The 16192-nt window shown below is 39.2% G+C and overlaps 1 protein-coding gene across 4 annotated transcripts in view; it reads left to right on the top strand.

Moving 5' to 3' along the window:
• zeb1b (zinc finger E-box binding homeobox 1b) overlaps positions 1 to 11165 on the top strand; it is a 71483-nt gene extending 60318 nt beyond the window's left edge. For 3 of the 4 annotated variants that reach the window (XM_016234739.1, XM_016234737.1, XM_016234738.1), the window contains 5 exons: positions 3403 to 3605; positions 4015 to 4126; positions 4616 to 6309; positions 6423 to 6603; positions 8437 to 11165. In XM_016234739.1, coding sequence (XP_016090225.1) covers positions 3403 to 3605; positions 4015 to 4126; positions 4616 to 6309; positions 6423 to 6603; positions 8437 to 9155 — 2909 coding nt within the window. In that variant the 3' untranslated portion in view covers positions 9156 to 11165. Of the gene's footprint in view, positions 1 to 955; positions 1157 to 3402; positions 3606 to 4014; positions 4127 to 4615; positions 6310 to 6422; positions 6604 to 8436 lie in introns of those variants that run through there. The other variant, XM_016234740.1, reaches the window with a different exon arrangement.
• Positions 11166 to 16192: the final 5027 nt, after the last annotated feature.

Below are 16192 nucleotides of genomic sequence, written 5' to 3'. Positions count from 1 at the left end.
GAAAAAAAAATAAAAATTTAAAAAAGAAAAGAAAAAAAAAAAAAAAAAAAAAAAAAAAAAGATTAAATAATGATAAGAAAAATAAATAAAATAACAGGATATGTGTCATCTTTGTATAGAACCAAGGACATCGGTCTATACGGTGGTGAGAAAAACCTACATGTCAGACAAATAAACAGTGTCGGTGTGAATTAGTGTCCCTTATGGAGACATCACTGCTGACAAGGGTAGATTGCACTACAAAAAGAGCTGCTGAGAAAGAGAGCGAGAATGAGCAAAAGAACACTGACATAAACAAAAAAACAAAAACCCTCTTCATTTTCTTTTTGTCCCTCACATATTGCAGGATCTCTTAAATCGTTCCGACACACAAATGCCCTCAGGTGTTTCTGAATGTTGTTTTGACTCACTAGCAAATGCCATTAGTTGTAATTGCTGACATTGCGGACTCATTTTCAGCATACGCATGAGAGAGCGCATTGCTAAGGCACAGAACAGCGTGCCGCCCGAGGGCTCAGTTTCTCCTGAAGCCTTCACTTGTTCATTTGCAATCGTTAGTTGAGCCAATCTTTCGTTTGTGAGCAAAAGAGAATGAGAGTACATTTCTTAAATTAAAGAAGCTCGTTTAATGGGGACGTTGAGCTCAGATTGTGCATTAAGCCTGAAATTGAATTAGCTGCACCAGAGTCATTTCTTTTTCATTTGCTTTTAATAGGTAAATGTGCAATCCAGGACTAATATGTGTTTTTGTGGGTGAACATACCCACGTACGTGAAGCTATGTATCTAAAGCTTATACCCACTCAAAATCCACTGAGTATTTAGCTAATGTACTGTTTAATAGTGATTCACAACTAAGTATTTTGGCTGTTATTCGCTCTCATTCAAATTACTCATCCTTCAGATTTTTATTGTGCATTGGGCCGTATCATATGACTGATATTCTGTCCACAGACACAGCGGTGCGCATCAGTGTAAGTGTGTATTTATGTGTGTTGCAGTGAAAGAGGAGTGTGTGTCAGATGAGGATGAGAGGAGCAGAGACGCTTTGGTTGAGGAGATGCTCCAGCAAGGAGACACGGCCGTCATTTTCCCGGAGGCTCCAGAAGATGAACCGCGACAGGGCACACCAGAAACCAGCGGACATGATGAAAATGGTACACACACACGCATCACACACACATTGTAAACACTTCATCGGGTAACATCACGCAAGATGAATATAAATAGTTGCTAGAATAAGTGTGAACTCTTGGATTTTTACATACGCCAGGTGACCTGTAAATGCGAAAAAAACATTTCCATTGCAGTTTTGCGATATATTCCTTTTTCGAATTGCCTAAAAACCACCTCATGCATTTGTAAAAACTTTTTTGCAATATTTGGGAGTTTTTGTGAAATTTACATGTTTCCATGTAGGCATATTTTCAATTCACGCAATTTGAAGGGTAATGGAAATGCAGCTTCTGTTAGACCTGCAACACCTGTGCAAATCTCCCATACCTGAGCTACTTTCTCACGTCCCTGTTTGTGAGTTTGTGAGTGAGAGAACGTTTCACCTGACCGGAGAGAGAAGGTTAATAGGTTACCTGTTAACAGGTAATTGTGTGAGAGTGTGAGAGCTGGACAGAAACCTGTCCAGGTGTTTCCTGCTCATTTTCCATTTGAAAATTAATATATTAGTATTATACAACATCGATAAGTGTTTCCTTAAAGGTGACATATCATGAAAATCTGACTTTTCCAGGTTTCAAGTGCTATAATCAGGTCCCTGGTGCATCTACCAACCAAGGAAACGTGAAAAAGATTAACCCAGTAACTTTGTTTTGGGAAGCCTTTTTCTGCAAGCGTCTGAGAAAATGAGTGCTTCTGATTTCGCTCCCTTGGTGACGTGCAAAGGGATCTCATTTATAATATTACCACCCCTTAATCTGTAAGTTTCCACCCATGGCACCGTTATTGTGTTTTCGCAAGCGACAACGGTGTACCAGCTCTAATGCCATGGTGAAAGTTTGAGCAAAACATGCTAACTGTTCTGTCTTTGGTTTCACGGACGAGCACAGAACACTATTTAGAGTCCCAGCCTCAGAGGAGACAAGAGAGCAGTGGATTTATTGATTTATTTAATGTATATTGCTACTGCCACACATATCTAAAATAAACATCCAATTTATTTCCCAGCTGTTTACCTTCACAGACATAACCGACTGTTTATTGTAACTCATGTGTGTTTTTAACGTAAACTTGTGAGTGAATGAGAACTTTTAGTACTCGCATACTGTGACAGCCACTTTCTATCCGTGTGCTTCGGATGTGTGCTCTCAGAAAACCATATATCAGAAGCTTAAACTCATATGGTTTAAAACGCAGGATTTCAGCACGATAAACATGATAATCAGAACCAAAACAGATGTTTTTAGCAGGTACGAGCTGTAATGGTGCAGCTCTATTCTGGAAAAGGGGGCGGGGAGCAGCAGCTCATTTGCATTTGAAGAGACAGCCCAGAAAAACAGCGTGTTTCTGCTTCCACTCAAAATAGGCATTTTCAAAATAATATAATAAATGATCTGTGGAGTATTTTGAGCTGAAACTTCACAGACACATTCTGGGGACACCAGAGACTTATATTACATATTGTAAAAAGGGGCATAATATGTCTCCTTTAAATTTAGACATTTGGTTTGAGAAATAAGACAGTGGCATATATTAATTTGTATGCACTATAATGGCATTTCAGTTAAACTGGTTAATTTCTTAATGTATGACAGCGTATTATGTGTCATCCATGGCTTTATTATTCTGTTAGTATGTGCTGTCAAATCTTCTCTGGCTTGTTATTCATGTTGCTTTTATAACAGGCTTTACCAGTATGTTGTTTCTTTTTTTTTTATGAAATCCATTGTTCATCCATGTAGCCTAATTATTTGCCTTGTTGCCGTGGTGGTATTCTTTAATTACCCAGCTGCCAATCCTTGTTCTTTTTATTTTGGCTGCTGTTCTTCAGCTCTTCATGCGGGAGATATTTCAGGACGGGAAGTGTAACACATTAAAGATCTTCCCAAACTTTCATATTCTCATTTGCCAATGCATTGATCCATGTCTACATGCGCGCACACACTTCACAGATAAATCATCTATGCCAGAAATGCATGCAACTGGATTCCCTTGTATTAGAGTACGTTAGTCTACTTGCACACCTCTTCAGATATATTTGAACAACATGGCAAATAATTGTTTGCGAATTTGCATACATTTACAACTACTGAAAGATAACAAATTTTTTCATGTTTCTAATATATGCTTTTGAGGAAAAAAGAAGAGAGAGATAAAAAAAGGGAGTCACAGATGAATACACACATACACCTCTACCCATTTGTAATACTCTCTTCTCTCTCACTCTCAGGCACGCCAGACTCATTTTCTCAGCTCCTCACCTGTCCCTATTGCTCTCGTGGCTACAAGCGTTACACCTCACTGAAAGAACACATTAAATACAGACACGAGAAGAGCGAGGACAACTTCAGCTGCTCTCTCTGCAGCTACACCTTTGCCTACCGAACACAGCTAGACAGACACATGACCGCACACAAAGCTGGCAGAGAACAGGTATTCTGTCCTTATTCTGTAATATTTGTGAGAAGTGTGATTTAATGACATATTTTAAATCTAACATGTTCAAAATTGTTTCTAAGGGATAACTCTGGGAATAAGTTTGCAATTTTAGAATATTGTGTGTTGTAGTGAAACCCAAAGATTTAAAACCAGACTCAAAATGGTTGGATTTAACACAAGTAATAATATATCACTCATGCAATACCTAAAGAAAATAACTAAAAACTGTAAAATGTACTGTAAATATAAAAGTTGTCATTAAGCAATTAAAGTACATAGCTATATTTTATACAAAGGGCATATGGTTAAAAATTAAACACTTTTTATGAGATTTTACACTTACATATAAATGATAACAGCAGTATTGTTCATCCGATTTTAACACATTCTCTTACGTTTTTAGCGGCATGTTACTCAATCAGGTGGAGGAGGGAATCGAAAGTTTAAATGCACTGAATGTGGCAAAGCCTTCAAGTACAAACACCACCTGAAAGAACACCTGCGCATCCACAGTGGTGAGGACTGCTTGAAATATGCTATGCTGCTGTATCTGTGTGTGTTTGTTTGTGTTTGTGCGTGTGTGTGTATGTTTGTGTGTGTGTGTGTGTGTGTGTGTTTGCAAGCATGCATATGTGTGTGCATTTGTTCACTTCTTTGTACAAATTTGTAGGGCAATTCAGCATTCAAGTACTTCAAAGTACTTACAGTACTTACTGTCAAAGGCTACCGAAGAGAGTGTGTCCTTTAAAAACTACACACTGTTTTTATAGCCTTTATGGTTTGAAAAAAAAATATTTTTTTTTTCTGTGTTGTAGTTTCTTTTGAGGACCACCTATGAAGTGTCTGTTTAATTTACTTAAAGAGATTTATCCTCCATTCATTTGATCATCACAAATCTGAACCACACAACGTGTCCTCAACAGTAAAAGCAATAGAGTTGAAGACCTCTTTATATATATGTGAATTGTCGGTTTTCTAATTTCTTTATTGTGTGTGTTGTGTAGGAGAAAAGCCTTATGAGTGCTCCAACTGCAAGAAGCGTTTCTCTCATTCCGGTTCTTATAGTTCCCACATCAGCAGTAAGAAGTGCATCGGCCTCATCTCAGTAAATGGACGGCCGCGACCTTCTCCCGCCACCGGGGCTGCCAAGACCCCGCAGTGCTCTTCCCCATCCCTGCCAACCTCTTCCCCCACGGCACGTGTCCAAGTCAGAGACAAACTGGACAATAGTAAACCCCTTCAGGAACAACTTCCCTTGACACAGATCAAGTCTGAGCCACTGGACTATGAGTACAAGCCTGTGGTGGTGGCCCCATCTGCTAGAGGCATAAATGGCATATTCCAGGGTGGGGCGGCAGCCCCTCTTCAGGGCGCTGTACAGGCTGTTGTGCTCCCAACAGTGGGTCTGGTATCCCCAATCAGCATCAACCTCGGGGACTTACAGAACGTGCTGAAGGTGGCAGTGGATGGGAACATCATCAGGCAAGTGCTGGAAAGCACACAAGCTAAGGGACAGCAAACAGGGATGGGAATCATTGGAGCAGGAGGGGTGGGAATTGCCCAAGCATCCCAGCAAGTCATACAGGCCATTAGTCTTCCCATCTTGGACCAGGATGGCAGTGCTAAAATCTTCATTAATTACAGTCTAGACCCTTTACAGGCCCAAGCAGTCCTTCATAGTCCGAAGAAGGAATCTTTGGGTTTGAACACAGAAGCCTGCAAGGCTCAGAAGCTGCCAGAGGACTTGACAGTCAAGACGAATAGGGACAAAACCACCATCACTGTGGACGAGAAGAGTATTTTACACAATGACACAACACTTAAGCACTGTGGTAAAGATGGACATAGGGTAAATGGGAAAAACCTTGAGGGGAAGATCGACTTGGAGGAAGGACTGTGTCCTGGTCAGCCTCCCCTGAAGAACCTTCTCTCCTTGCTCAAGGCTTACTTTGCCTTAAATAATGAGCCCACCAAGGAGGAGCTGGCAAAGATATCAGAGTCTGTCAGTCTTCCGGCAGAGGTGGTGAAGAAGTGGTATGAGAAGATGCAGTTGGGACAGATCTCTTTAGAACCCTCCTCACCCCTGGCTGAGGATGAGCAGGCCACTCCTGGAGATTTGGATGGGACTAGAGGTGCATCACCCCGACCAGAGCCGGATAAGCAACTGATCTCAGAGGAGCAAGGAGAGAGGGAATGCTGTAGCCCAGCTGAGGGCGTAGCAGCTGGGGAGAATGGGATAGAGACTGTCCCTACATCCCCTTCACCACTAAACCTATCTGCCGATGGTCCTGTCCCAGCCAGGACTCTTGAGGAAGGCGAGGGACCTCTCGATCTGTCGCTACCAAAATCTGCTGCTACAGCTGCTGTGGCTAGCGGTCACGTAAACACTGTTTACTCGGCTCAAGAGGAGCCATTGAATTTGACTTGCACAAAGAAGGAACTGCTCAGCAATGCAAGCACCAATGCTACCATATATGCCAGCCAACCAAGTGCCAATCCCATAAACATTGTGACTACTCAACTGCCCACCCTAGTGGCTATCACTGACCAGGGACAAGCGCAATGTCTTCGTGCACTTACCACCACTAATCAGACCATCCTGATCCCGCAGCTGACTTACAGTTACACCACTACATCCTCCAGCCTAGCAGGGAACGACGCTCCACAGAAGGACGTTATACACGTCAATGGCATCAAGGTGAGAGCCGTGCATACAAATGTACCTTGTGCCAAGAGTCGGGTATGTACATACAAATGTACCTTGGTTAAATTATATCAAATCAAAATTATCTGCTTTTTCTCACAATGTAGGAGGAGAAACAGGAGATGGGGTCAGAGGTCACCTCAACATTGGAAGAACAGACAGACTCAGATTCAGGGCCGACGAGAAAGAAGATGAAAAGGACGGAGAGTGGGCTGTACGCCTGTGACCTGTGTGACAAAATCTTCCAGAAGAGCAGTTCATTGCTCCGCCATAAATACGAACACACAGGTGGGATTCTCACACACAAGGGGAAAATAGTAGGCATAAGGAGTTTAGCCCGTTTTTAGATTTTTCCTTCATATGTAAATGGCTGGGCATTCATAGAAATATGATTTGAAGTGATATTGAAGGGGAAATTATGACAGAATACATTGTGTTGCAGTAATTTTACCTATTACACAGGGAGCAGAACTGAATTTCAAGTTCCAGCCTCCGTTAAATTACATGTGCTGGAGGGTGCGGTGACTTATTTTCCCTTATCCCCTGGCCAAATACATTACCTTCTCACACCGAACCCAGGCTGTTGCATCAGTTCTCTGTTAGTAATTTACACTCCTCCTCCCTCTTTTGCTTTAAAAACATGAGAAGTTAGTGAAGCCAAGAGCCGGTCACCTCTCACTGTTAAGATACCTGGCCAAAAAGTGAGCAGCACTCATCCAAATGACATCACAGCGCCTTGAACCACAAATTGTGCTGTCTTTTCTCTCTCTCTTATTTTTTGTCTGAAGCCACAGTTTATAAACTTCCAGGCCTTGGTGGAACTGGCCTGTCTTGTGCACCACAGCTTGTTTTGATTCATTGTTTGGTCTTATTGTCCATGGCTACATAACAACATGTAATACAATTCTTAATGCCTTAAAGATCCAGGGTTGAACACTGGGTGTGGGGGATTTTCTAGTGCTGCATGTAGAGATTACAAGAATGTTTTTTGTGGTTGGGACCCTTTATTAGTTGAGCTGTGTGACAGCTTTTTAAAACATGCATATAATTGATGAAAATGAGTCCATTTACTAAATCATACTGTAGCGTAATTGTGTCGATCAACTGACAAACATTTGTCGTAAACTTCTAGTGGACGTGACATGATTTTTAACACGTTAAATGGATAGTTCACCCAAAAGAATATCATTCAATTATGAAAATTATATCATTGATTATTCACCCCCATGTCATTCCAAACCCTTAAGACCTTAGTTCATCTTTGGAAAACAAGATATTTTTGATGAAATCCACAAGCTTTCTGATCCTGCATAGACAGCAACAGAAATACCAAGCCCTTTCAAGGTCCAGAAAGGTAGTAAGGACATTGTTAAAATAGTCCATGTGACATCTGTGGTTCAACCTTAATTTTATGAAGCTACAAGAATACTTCTTGTGCGCAAAGAAACTAAAAATATCGACTTTATTCAACAATTTCTTCTCTTCCATGTCAGTCTTCAACACTCATTCACGAGAGTATCACAACGGTGCATAGGTGTGCATTCCTCTGCTTGCAAACAAGGTGCAGGGCATGCGTCTTCTACACCAGAACGCCGGCTACTGCATCAGCAGCACTACACACATGCATGGTACTTTCATGAACGCATGTTGAATTCTGACATGGAAGAGAATAAATTGTTTAATAAAATTACTATTTATGCTTTCTTTGCACACAAAAATTATTCCTGTACCTTCTTAAAATCACAGTTGAACCAATGATGTCTTTACTACCTATTTTAACAATGTCCTTACTACCTTTTTGGGCCTTGAACGTGGTAGTTCTGTTGCTGTCTATGCAGGGTCAGAAAGCTCTCGGATTTCATTAGCACAATTAGCTTTCACATTAGCGCAATTAGCACCACTTAAACAGAAGTCACTTTGGAACCAAGCAGTGTTCTGTTGGTCAACATGACGAATTTGCATGGCCATCTTCTACATGGGGACCTATTTCGCCCTTACCTGAAACTCCCAATTGCACAGAAAAAAAGCTCAGAAATGTTTCTAATTCTCTGTATATTCTAGTAATGAGATAAGTACTCCAAGATAAATATTAATAGAGTGCAACTTCTTCATCTCTCGCAGGAAAGAGGCCTCATGAATGTGGGATCTGCAGCAAGGCCTTCAAACACAAGCACCACCTAATAGAGCACCTGCGCCTGCACTCCGGAGAAAAGCCGTACCAGTGCGACAAATGCGGCAAACGCTTCTCCCACTCTGGCTCCTACTCGCAACACATGAACCACCGATACTCCTACTGTAAGAAAGAGGCTCAAGGCCAAGGGCTAGGCCAGGGAGTCGAGGAAGAGGACAATCCTGGCGAGGAGCAGCCTCGGACGGGCAGCACAGCGACCTCGCCCCCCTCCAACCTGGACTCGGATGAGCGGGGGAGTAGTACCAGAGAGGATGAGAGCGAGGAGGATGAGGAGATGGGCTCGGGGAGCTTAGTGGATGAGGATGAGATTCAGGTGGTCAAGATCGGAGAGGAGGGAGATGAAGACGACCAGGGAGCAGATGAAGACCGGGAAGGGGAGGGAGAGAGGATGGAAGGGGCAGAACAAGAAGAAGATGGTGACGAGGAAGGTGAGAATGAGGAAAATGACGGACAAACGCTGAAAGTCGTAGTGATGCAGGATGAATGTGAAGACGGAAACGAAGAGGATGAGCAAATGGCGGAGGAGGCCATGGACACAGGAACTCTTGAACACATGAAGGACATAACAGAAAAAGAGAACCCGGCAGATGATAAGAAAAAGATTGAAAATGAAGAAAACACAGCCACTATGAATGGAGACAAGAAGTGAATCCACAACTGTGTTTTTATTGCCCTTATTCCTGACAACGTTTTTTTACAAAGTTACTAATTTGAAGGAACAAAAAAGACGTTTTCTCTCCGCAGATGTTTCTCTCTCTTCCTGAGAAGTGACTGTGTTAAGACAAGAATGAAGTGAGGAAGAGAGCGTAACTGCTCTTACGCTGCATTTAAACCCACTACTGTGTATAAACCCCCAGGTGTGCCTGATAAAAACAAATAGTTACTTTTTCCACATAAAGACAATTTTCAGTGTTTGAGTATGGTTTGTATAAATGCAAAGTTTAACGAAAAAACGATACAAACAAAAACAAAAAAGAAAATGACGCATATACGGACTGAAAGCTATACACGTTTTGGCTAATAATGTTTATTACTAAAACGCCTTGGGTCAATTTCTTTTATCAGTATTACAATTTTTTGTCACTCTCGGTTTACCCTAAAAAGCTGTACAGTTGGAAGAGAGAGATTTCTATACGTTTTTATTGCCAATGAACAAAACTCAGTATTTTCTTGCATTTGAAGGAAAAAAAGTATCCTGTGCACTACCATATTCCCAGGTTACCTATGAAACACCTATGTGGGCCTTGTGTTGTTTAATGTCTACCTTCCAGTATTAACGCCCCTATACCACGCTAGTGCTCGCTAGCACAACATTTGTCTGTCGTCTCATTTCAAGAAGGACTGTGAGCCTTAAATGTCAAAAGATTGATGTGGTTACGGTGGGAGGGCTTAAATGAATCCCAAAAAGCCAAGATATCAAAACCTTAGTAATCCTGGACAGCTGGTTTTAGACGTAGTCTTCATCGTGTTTCAGGTGATCGCCATCAGTCCCTTCCCCACCCATCATCCACCCTTATGCAAAAACATGCATGTTGGAAGTGCCATTGAACAGTGCTGTCCCGTTGCTGTGACGCCGTCGCTGAGCAGCACACTCGCGTGGGGCTCATGCTGTCTTTGATTTTGGTAGCAAAATTTTGGACCCCTGCACCTAAACCACTAGTCCTGACTAAAGGACAAGACTGCCTCTTTTTATTTTTATTTTTATTTGTTCAATCCAGTAAGGACTACACTGCATCAAGAATTCAGGAAAGATGATCAATGAGCAAAAAGGAGAAAAAAAGAAGCTCTTTTTTCAGCCTTGAAGTATTTTCCCCCTGTTTGGTGCACTTGTTTCTCTTGTTATCTTTAGCTGCACGACACTTTTTCTTCAGGTAACAAATGTAAGCAGATATGATCAATGAAGAATTCACTTTTAGTGTTTTTCGTTTCTTTTCGGTCAGCCTTTTTACCTGTCAGTATTAATTTTTGTCTTGTTTGTAATGAAGTTTTTTTGTTGTTGTTGTTGTTAGTTTCAGTGAACATTGTGTAATTTTTTTTGTTTTGTTTTGTTTTTCAGTAAAGGCAGTATTACCCCTCCCATCCCTCACCACGTATAACTTAACATTTTTAGTTTTAGAGACCTTTTATATTTATGTGTCTTATTTTTGTATTTTCTTTATGGTTATTTATTACACAATGTAGTGTACAATACTGTAGTTTGTATTAATACAATAATATATTTTAGTATGAAGAATAATTTCGAAGATAAATGAAATCAAAGCTGGGGAAGGAACTCTAGCATTTCAAAGTGTTTTAAAACAGAAAAAGTATTATTTTCAAATTTTCAAAATGCATTGTTTGAAAAAAACAAAAACACCCCAAAAGTATATGAGAACTGTTAGCTTTTACATGTCACTTTCATGTTATTGTCTCTTACCCCACTATACTTTGAAGCTACTGAAAACTAATTGTATGCTATACACACGCATGAGTCCTTGCTGTTGTATCGAAAGATTGTCCTTCACCATGAAACTGTGCTGCCCTTTTAATGAAGCCAAAACATCATCAATGTGTTGTTTTTTATTATTATTTTTGGTTGTGCCAATTTGTAACTCTTTCTCTACATCAAGGCAACAAAGTCTTTTATATGTCCCTGCTTTAACCTTTTTAGTGATAGCTTTTTGTTTGATCGTTTGTTTTATTTGGTTTTTTTTAATGACTCCCCATCTCACAATAAAATACTTCAAGAATTCAACACTTACAGCTTTTCTAGAATATTTCCATTACATGATTTGTAGATCTTTAATTACAAGACCTAAGCATACATATCAAAAGATGAGTTTAATTAATGAATTTAGTCTATGTTGCCTACAGAGACATGCACAGTGAACACAATCCCTCAGCTCCAACAAAAACCATTGATTAGGATCAGGTTGCCATGCAGGTTTTTGGATGGAGAGCATGAATTATTAATACAACAAAACATAAACCTATGATCTGACTGAAATCTGAAAATGATGCGATTCATGCTCAGCCCTCTGCTGTATGCAGAATAGACTCACTGTGTTTGTGTGCGTGTCAAACTGCCATAAATCATTTTGTTAAAGCAGAAGCCAGAATATTCTTAAACTCTTGTGGCAGCTGGATGTTTAAAGCAGTTATAGAAGGACACTCTTTCCTTCTGCAAAGCTTAATGTATGGTCTTCTGAACGATCAAACTGGGCACTCAAAATCAGAGTAGCTTTCTCATGACCCTTCTGCCAACTTAGTATTGAACAATCTGGAAATCATACACAAGGCTGGAAATGTGTGCACAGAATGAAACGAGAGGCCTGTTTCCAGCAGTAGCTGAAAGCTGATGGACAACAGCACAGAAACAAGCCAAGAGTGGAAGCAGAGAACAGAACACCCCCTGGGAAATTTAGTGGATAGCACAATCAAATACAAATAGCCTACATCTGTGCTCAAAACATTACCCTTTACTTAAAAATCATGTTCATTTAGCCAAGCGCTGGATTTCACCACGTGTAGGCACGAGGATTAATGCTGAATTCACAAAGTCACTGAGATTTCTTCTATCCATATTTTACTTGGATTGTTTCAGCACACTTTATTTTAATAAACAGTTTTATAGGTGGAATGAGCACAGCAGTTCACATTAAGGGTCGGCGTCATTAGATGAATTCTGGTGGTTATTACATATCATGCAGAACAAAATTAAATAGCTTGCTTTTCTTTGCATTTCCTCTGTAAGCAGAATGGATGATAAACAGTGGGCTGAATATGTAAGTTATTTTATGATGATCTTTAGGTCCAATATGGGGTTAAATTTGCCAAAAGAAATTACAACCCTACTTGTGTGTTTGCATTTGTACTGTGGATACTGAAAGCTCACAAAGACTTATTTAAAAGCAAGTTAAAAAACACACACACACGTATGTATGTGTGTGTGTGTGTGTGTATACATACATATAAATATATATGCGTGTGTGTGTGTGTGTGAGGGCCAGAAATCTTGCTTGTTTGTAGGTGACCAAATACTTATTTTACCGAGGAATTTACCAATTAATTCTTTAAAAATCCTACAATGTGATTTTCTGGATTTTTTTTCTCATTTTGTCTCTCATAGTTGAGGTATACCTATGATGAAAATTACAGGCCTCTCTCATCTTTTTAAGTGGGAGAACTTGCACAATTGGTGGCTGACTAAATACTTTTTTGCCCCACTGTATATGTGACCCTGGACCACAAAACCTGAAATTTTGATTTATACGTTTTCTGAAAGCTGAATAAATAAGCTTTCCATTGATGTATGGTTTGTTAGGACAATATTTAGCCGAGATACAACTATTTGAAAATCTGGAATCAGAGGGTGCAAAAAAAATCTAAATATTGAGAAAATCGCCTTTAAAGTTGTCCAAATGAAGTTATTAGCCACGCATATTACAAATCAAAAATTAAGTTTTAATATATTTACAGTAGGAATTTTAGGAATTTTACAACAAATCATCATGGAACATGATCTTTACTTAATATCCTAATGATTTTTGGCATAAAATAAAAATCTATAATTTTGACCCATACAATGTATTTTTGGCTATTGCTACAAATATACCCCAGCGACTTAAGACTGGTTTTGTGCTCCAGGGTCACATATATACATACACACACACACATATATTTATATATATATCCCACACACACATGTATGTTGATATATGTAAATGATGAAATGCTGTCAAGAGTTTTTCATTCCTAGATAAAAAAAAGTGGCTTTTCCCATCTTGACATCACATGTAGTTTCATGAGGTTACACAGTGACTTCAGTGCAGTTTGGTTGGACCACCAAAGCTGGATAAATATCCAGCTGATTTTTTCTTTTTCTTTTTTTGGACAGTGGAGTGACAAACAATGAATTGTTTGAAAGTCATTTAAAAATGCTGCTCAAACATCAGCAAGTTTCTTCTGAGGGCCTCTTTTGATCTCAGCATGATTTAGCCACACTCCTCAGCTGCTAAGACCAAACCTCACCACAAGTTTCTGATGTTTATATAAGGCAGTGCACCTCCATTTACTCTCTAATGAGCTTCTAATCATTTGCACCTGCGCAACAGTGCACCTGAGTTTCATTTTAGGCATTTGCTGCATGTAGAAATTGCATTTCTGTTTATTTAAATAGTACAAATGACTGCAAAACCTTACTCAACCTTATATGACCTAACCCGATTCTTCTATTTGATTCTGATCCAGCTGAGAATACAGCAGTGAGACTGTGCCACAGGGCTGGATGTTAACACTGCCCCACATGTGCTAACAAACACACACACACACACACACACACACACACACATTATTATAGACTGATACAAATAACAAATATCCATTACAGTAACATGCTGTTATAGATGTTGCTGATATATATTGTATTTGTAATATCATCATCCTTTGGAGACTGTAAGAAGAGACAAACAACATCACTGCTGTAACTTGAGCTCACTAACCGTGTCTGAAGAAACTGAGCATAATGTTAGCATAAAGATGATCTCCATATCAGCTTTTTGCCTCAATTTGCAAATTTGATCATTTGCAAAAATAAATGAAATTAATAAATAAATACATAATTACGTAAATGAATAACGTTATTATTAAAAATAAAATAATTTTCTTAGTATTTGTCTTGTTTTAAATTTATTTTACATTTCTTATATATGTATATATATATATATATTATTACTTTGTATTATTTATAAAAATTCAAATGTGTAATTGCTTGAAAAAAAAGCACATTTTGTCCACCCAAGTAAAAATGAATTTATTTGTTTGATAGTTTGAATAATTATTTAGGAACATTTTGTACAGATCAAATTTATGGCTCCAAATCCATGATATATATATTTTTACTTTATGATTAAAAAAAAAACACTATTTATTCAAACTACAAATAATATTTTTGTAGAAAAATGTTTTTCAAAATCTATGAAAACAGCATGAATACTAGCCACTTTCATTTTAAATTAGATTTTTGCTTTTTATCATCTCAGACATCTTTATTTGTCACTGAAGAATACATTTTAAAATGAAAAAAAAAACAGCATGAGACACCTTGGTTATTGTGTTCGGTGAACATATTCTCAGGCGAAATGAAGATAGCCTACTGATGATATCGTCTGTCCTCGGTAACGCAGATGACTTTTAGTGATGATGTCAAAGACATGCTCAAGCACATAATGATTCAATTAGAATCCCCCACAGAAAGAGTAGTATGCATTCAGTGCGCTTTAAATAACAAATTTGAGCCCAAAACCAGATTCAAGAAGTGATCTGTTGTCTTCCACACACACACACACACACACACACACAATGAAACACACTTACTCTAAGCCAGATGGCTCAGGGTACAAAAATCAATTAGATCTCCACCTCAGGAGCAGAGGGAATTCATCCCGGCTGACCCCAGCAGCCCCTCCTCGGGTCTGCGTACAGGAGGACTGAGGCTCCCCTTCTGCCTCATCACCTCAGCTCTAATCTACTTCTCTCTGCTGCATACACACACTAACTTCATTAGACGAGCGAGGGGAGGAGGGAGAGGTAGAAATAGGGCACGGTGAATATCTTGAACTGCATGAATCACCAGAGCTCCTCTAAACATAACTGAATTGCCAGAGCATACTTGAGAGAGGGAGAGAGAAGAAGAGAGCTGTAAGGAACATCAAAATGGATTTATTTTGCATTGGCAACTCTTGCCATTGCCAGCTCTGCTTTGGAGGAGAGGAGCAGAAAAAGAGGGAAGAGAACGTGTAGGTGGATTCTGGGAGAAGGATAATGTGCAATCAAAAGAAATAAGCCGACAGCAAGAATTAAGACTGTGGAAGAGCCAAAACATGATCTTCATTACACCCTAGTGTTCACGTTACAACATTACAACGGGATGAATTCATGGCCGCAGTGTTCGTCTGACAAGAACTTATGAAGCTTAATGAACAATCAGGCTAATCGTGTACAAAGTATAAGCATGAGCTAACCCAGAGGTTTAATCATTTACTTGCTCTGATTCAGTTCCATATGACAAATCTTGCATGGTCTTGGCCAAGAAATTACACTGAATAGTACATAAATTCACTGTGAATGTGGTCGGTGCGATTTATTTGCTACAATATAAGTCTTCTAAAGTCATGCGATAGCTTAGTGTGACGATCAGACCTAAATTGATTATTTTCTCCTCAAGTGAGCTATAAAAATCTTCAAGTCATTAAGTTTAACAAATCAATCCGATTTGTAAAATGTACTCCTCTTTTGTAAACCGGTTCAACAGATTCACCGGGGGGAAAAAAAAACACCACTCAAAAGCACAATTATTTCAGGAATAGGACTTCACTTCTTCTTTCGTGAAGACAGGGTGGATGTGAAGATCGTCAGTTCCTCTATCGTATAGCTTCAGAGCACTTGGAATACACTATGATACTTTTACAGTCATTTCAGAAATTGTAACAACAGCCAGTCCCCATTCGCTGTCGATTTCCAAATGATATTCTTCACAAATGTTGTATTTATTTCGCGAAGGTTTTTTTTTTTCACATTCAAACTTCAAAAGAACATTGCAGGCTAACATTTGTGAAAATATAATCCTTACAGTGAGTTATTAATTGACTACAACAGAGAACCAGCAACAAAAATGATAGAAAAAAAGTATAAACAAATAAAAAAAAA

This window comes from Sinocyclocheilus grahami, unplaced genomic scaffold, assembly GCF_001515645.1.
Source record: "Sinocyclocheilus grahami isolate Dianchi unplaced genomic scaffold, SAMN03320097.WGS_v1.1 scaffold457.1, whole genome shotgun sequence".
Lineage (NCBI taxonomy): Eukaryota > Metazoa > Chordata > Actinopteri > Cypriniformes > Cyprinidae > Sinocyclocheilus > Sinocyclocheilus grahami.
This window is presented reverse-complemented; position numbering and strand designations above follow the sequence as displayed.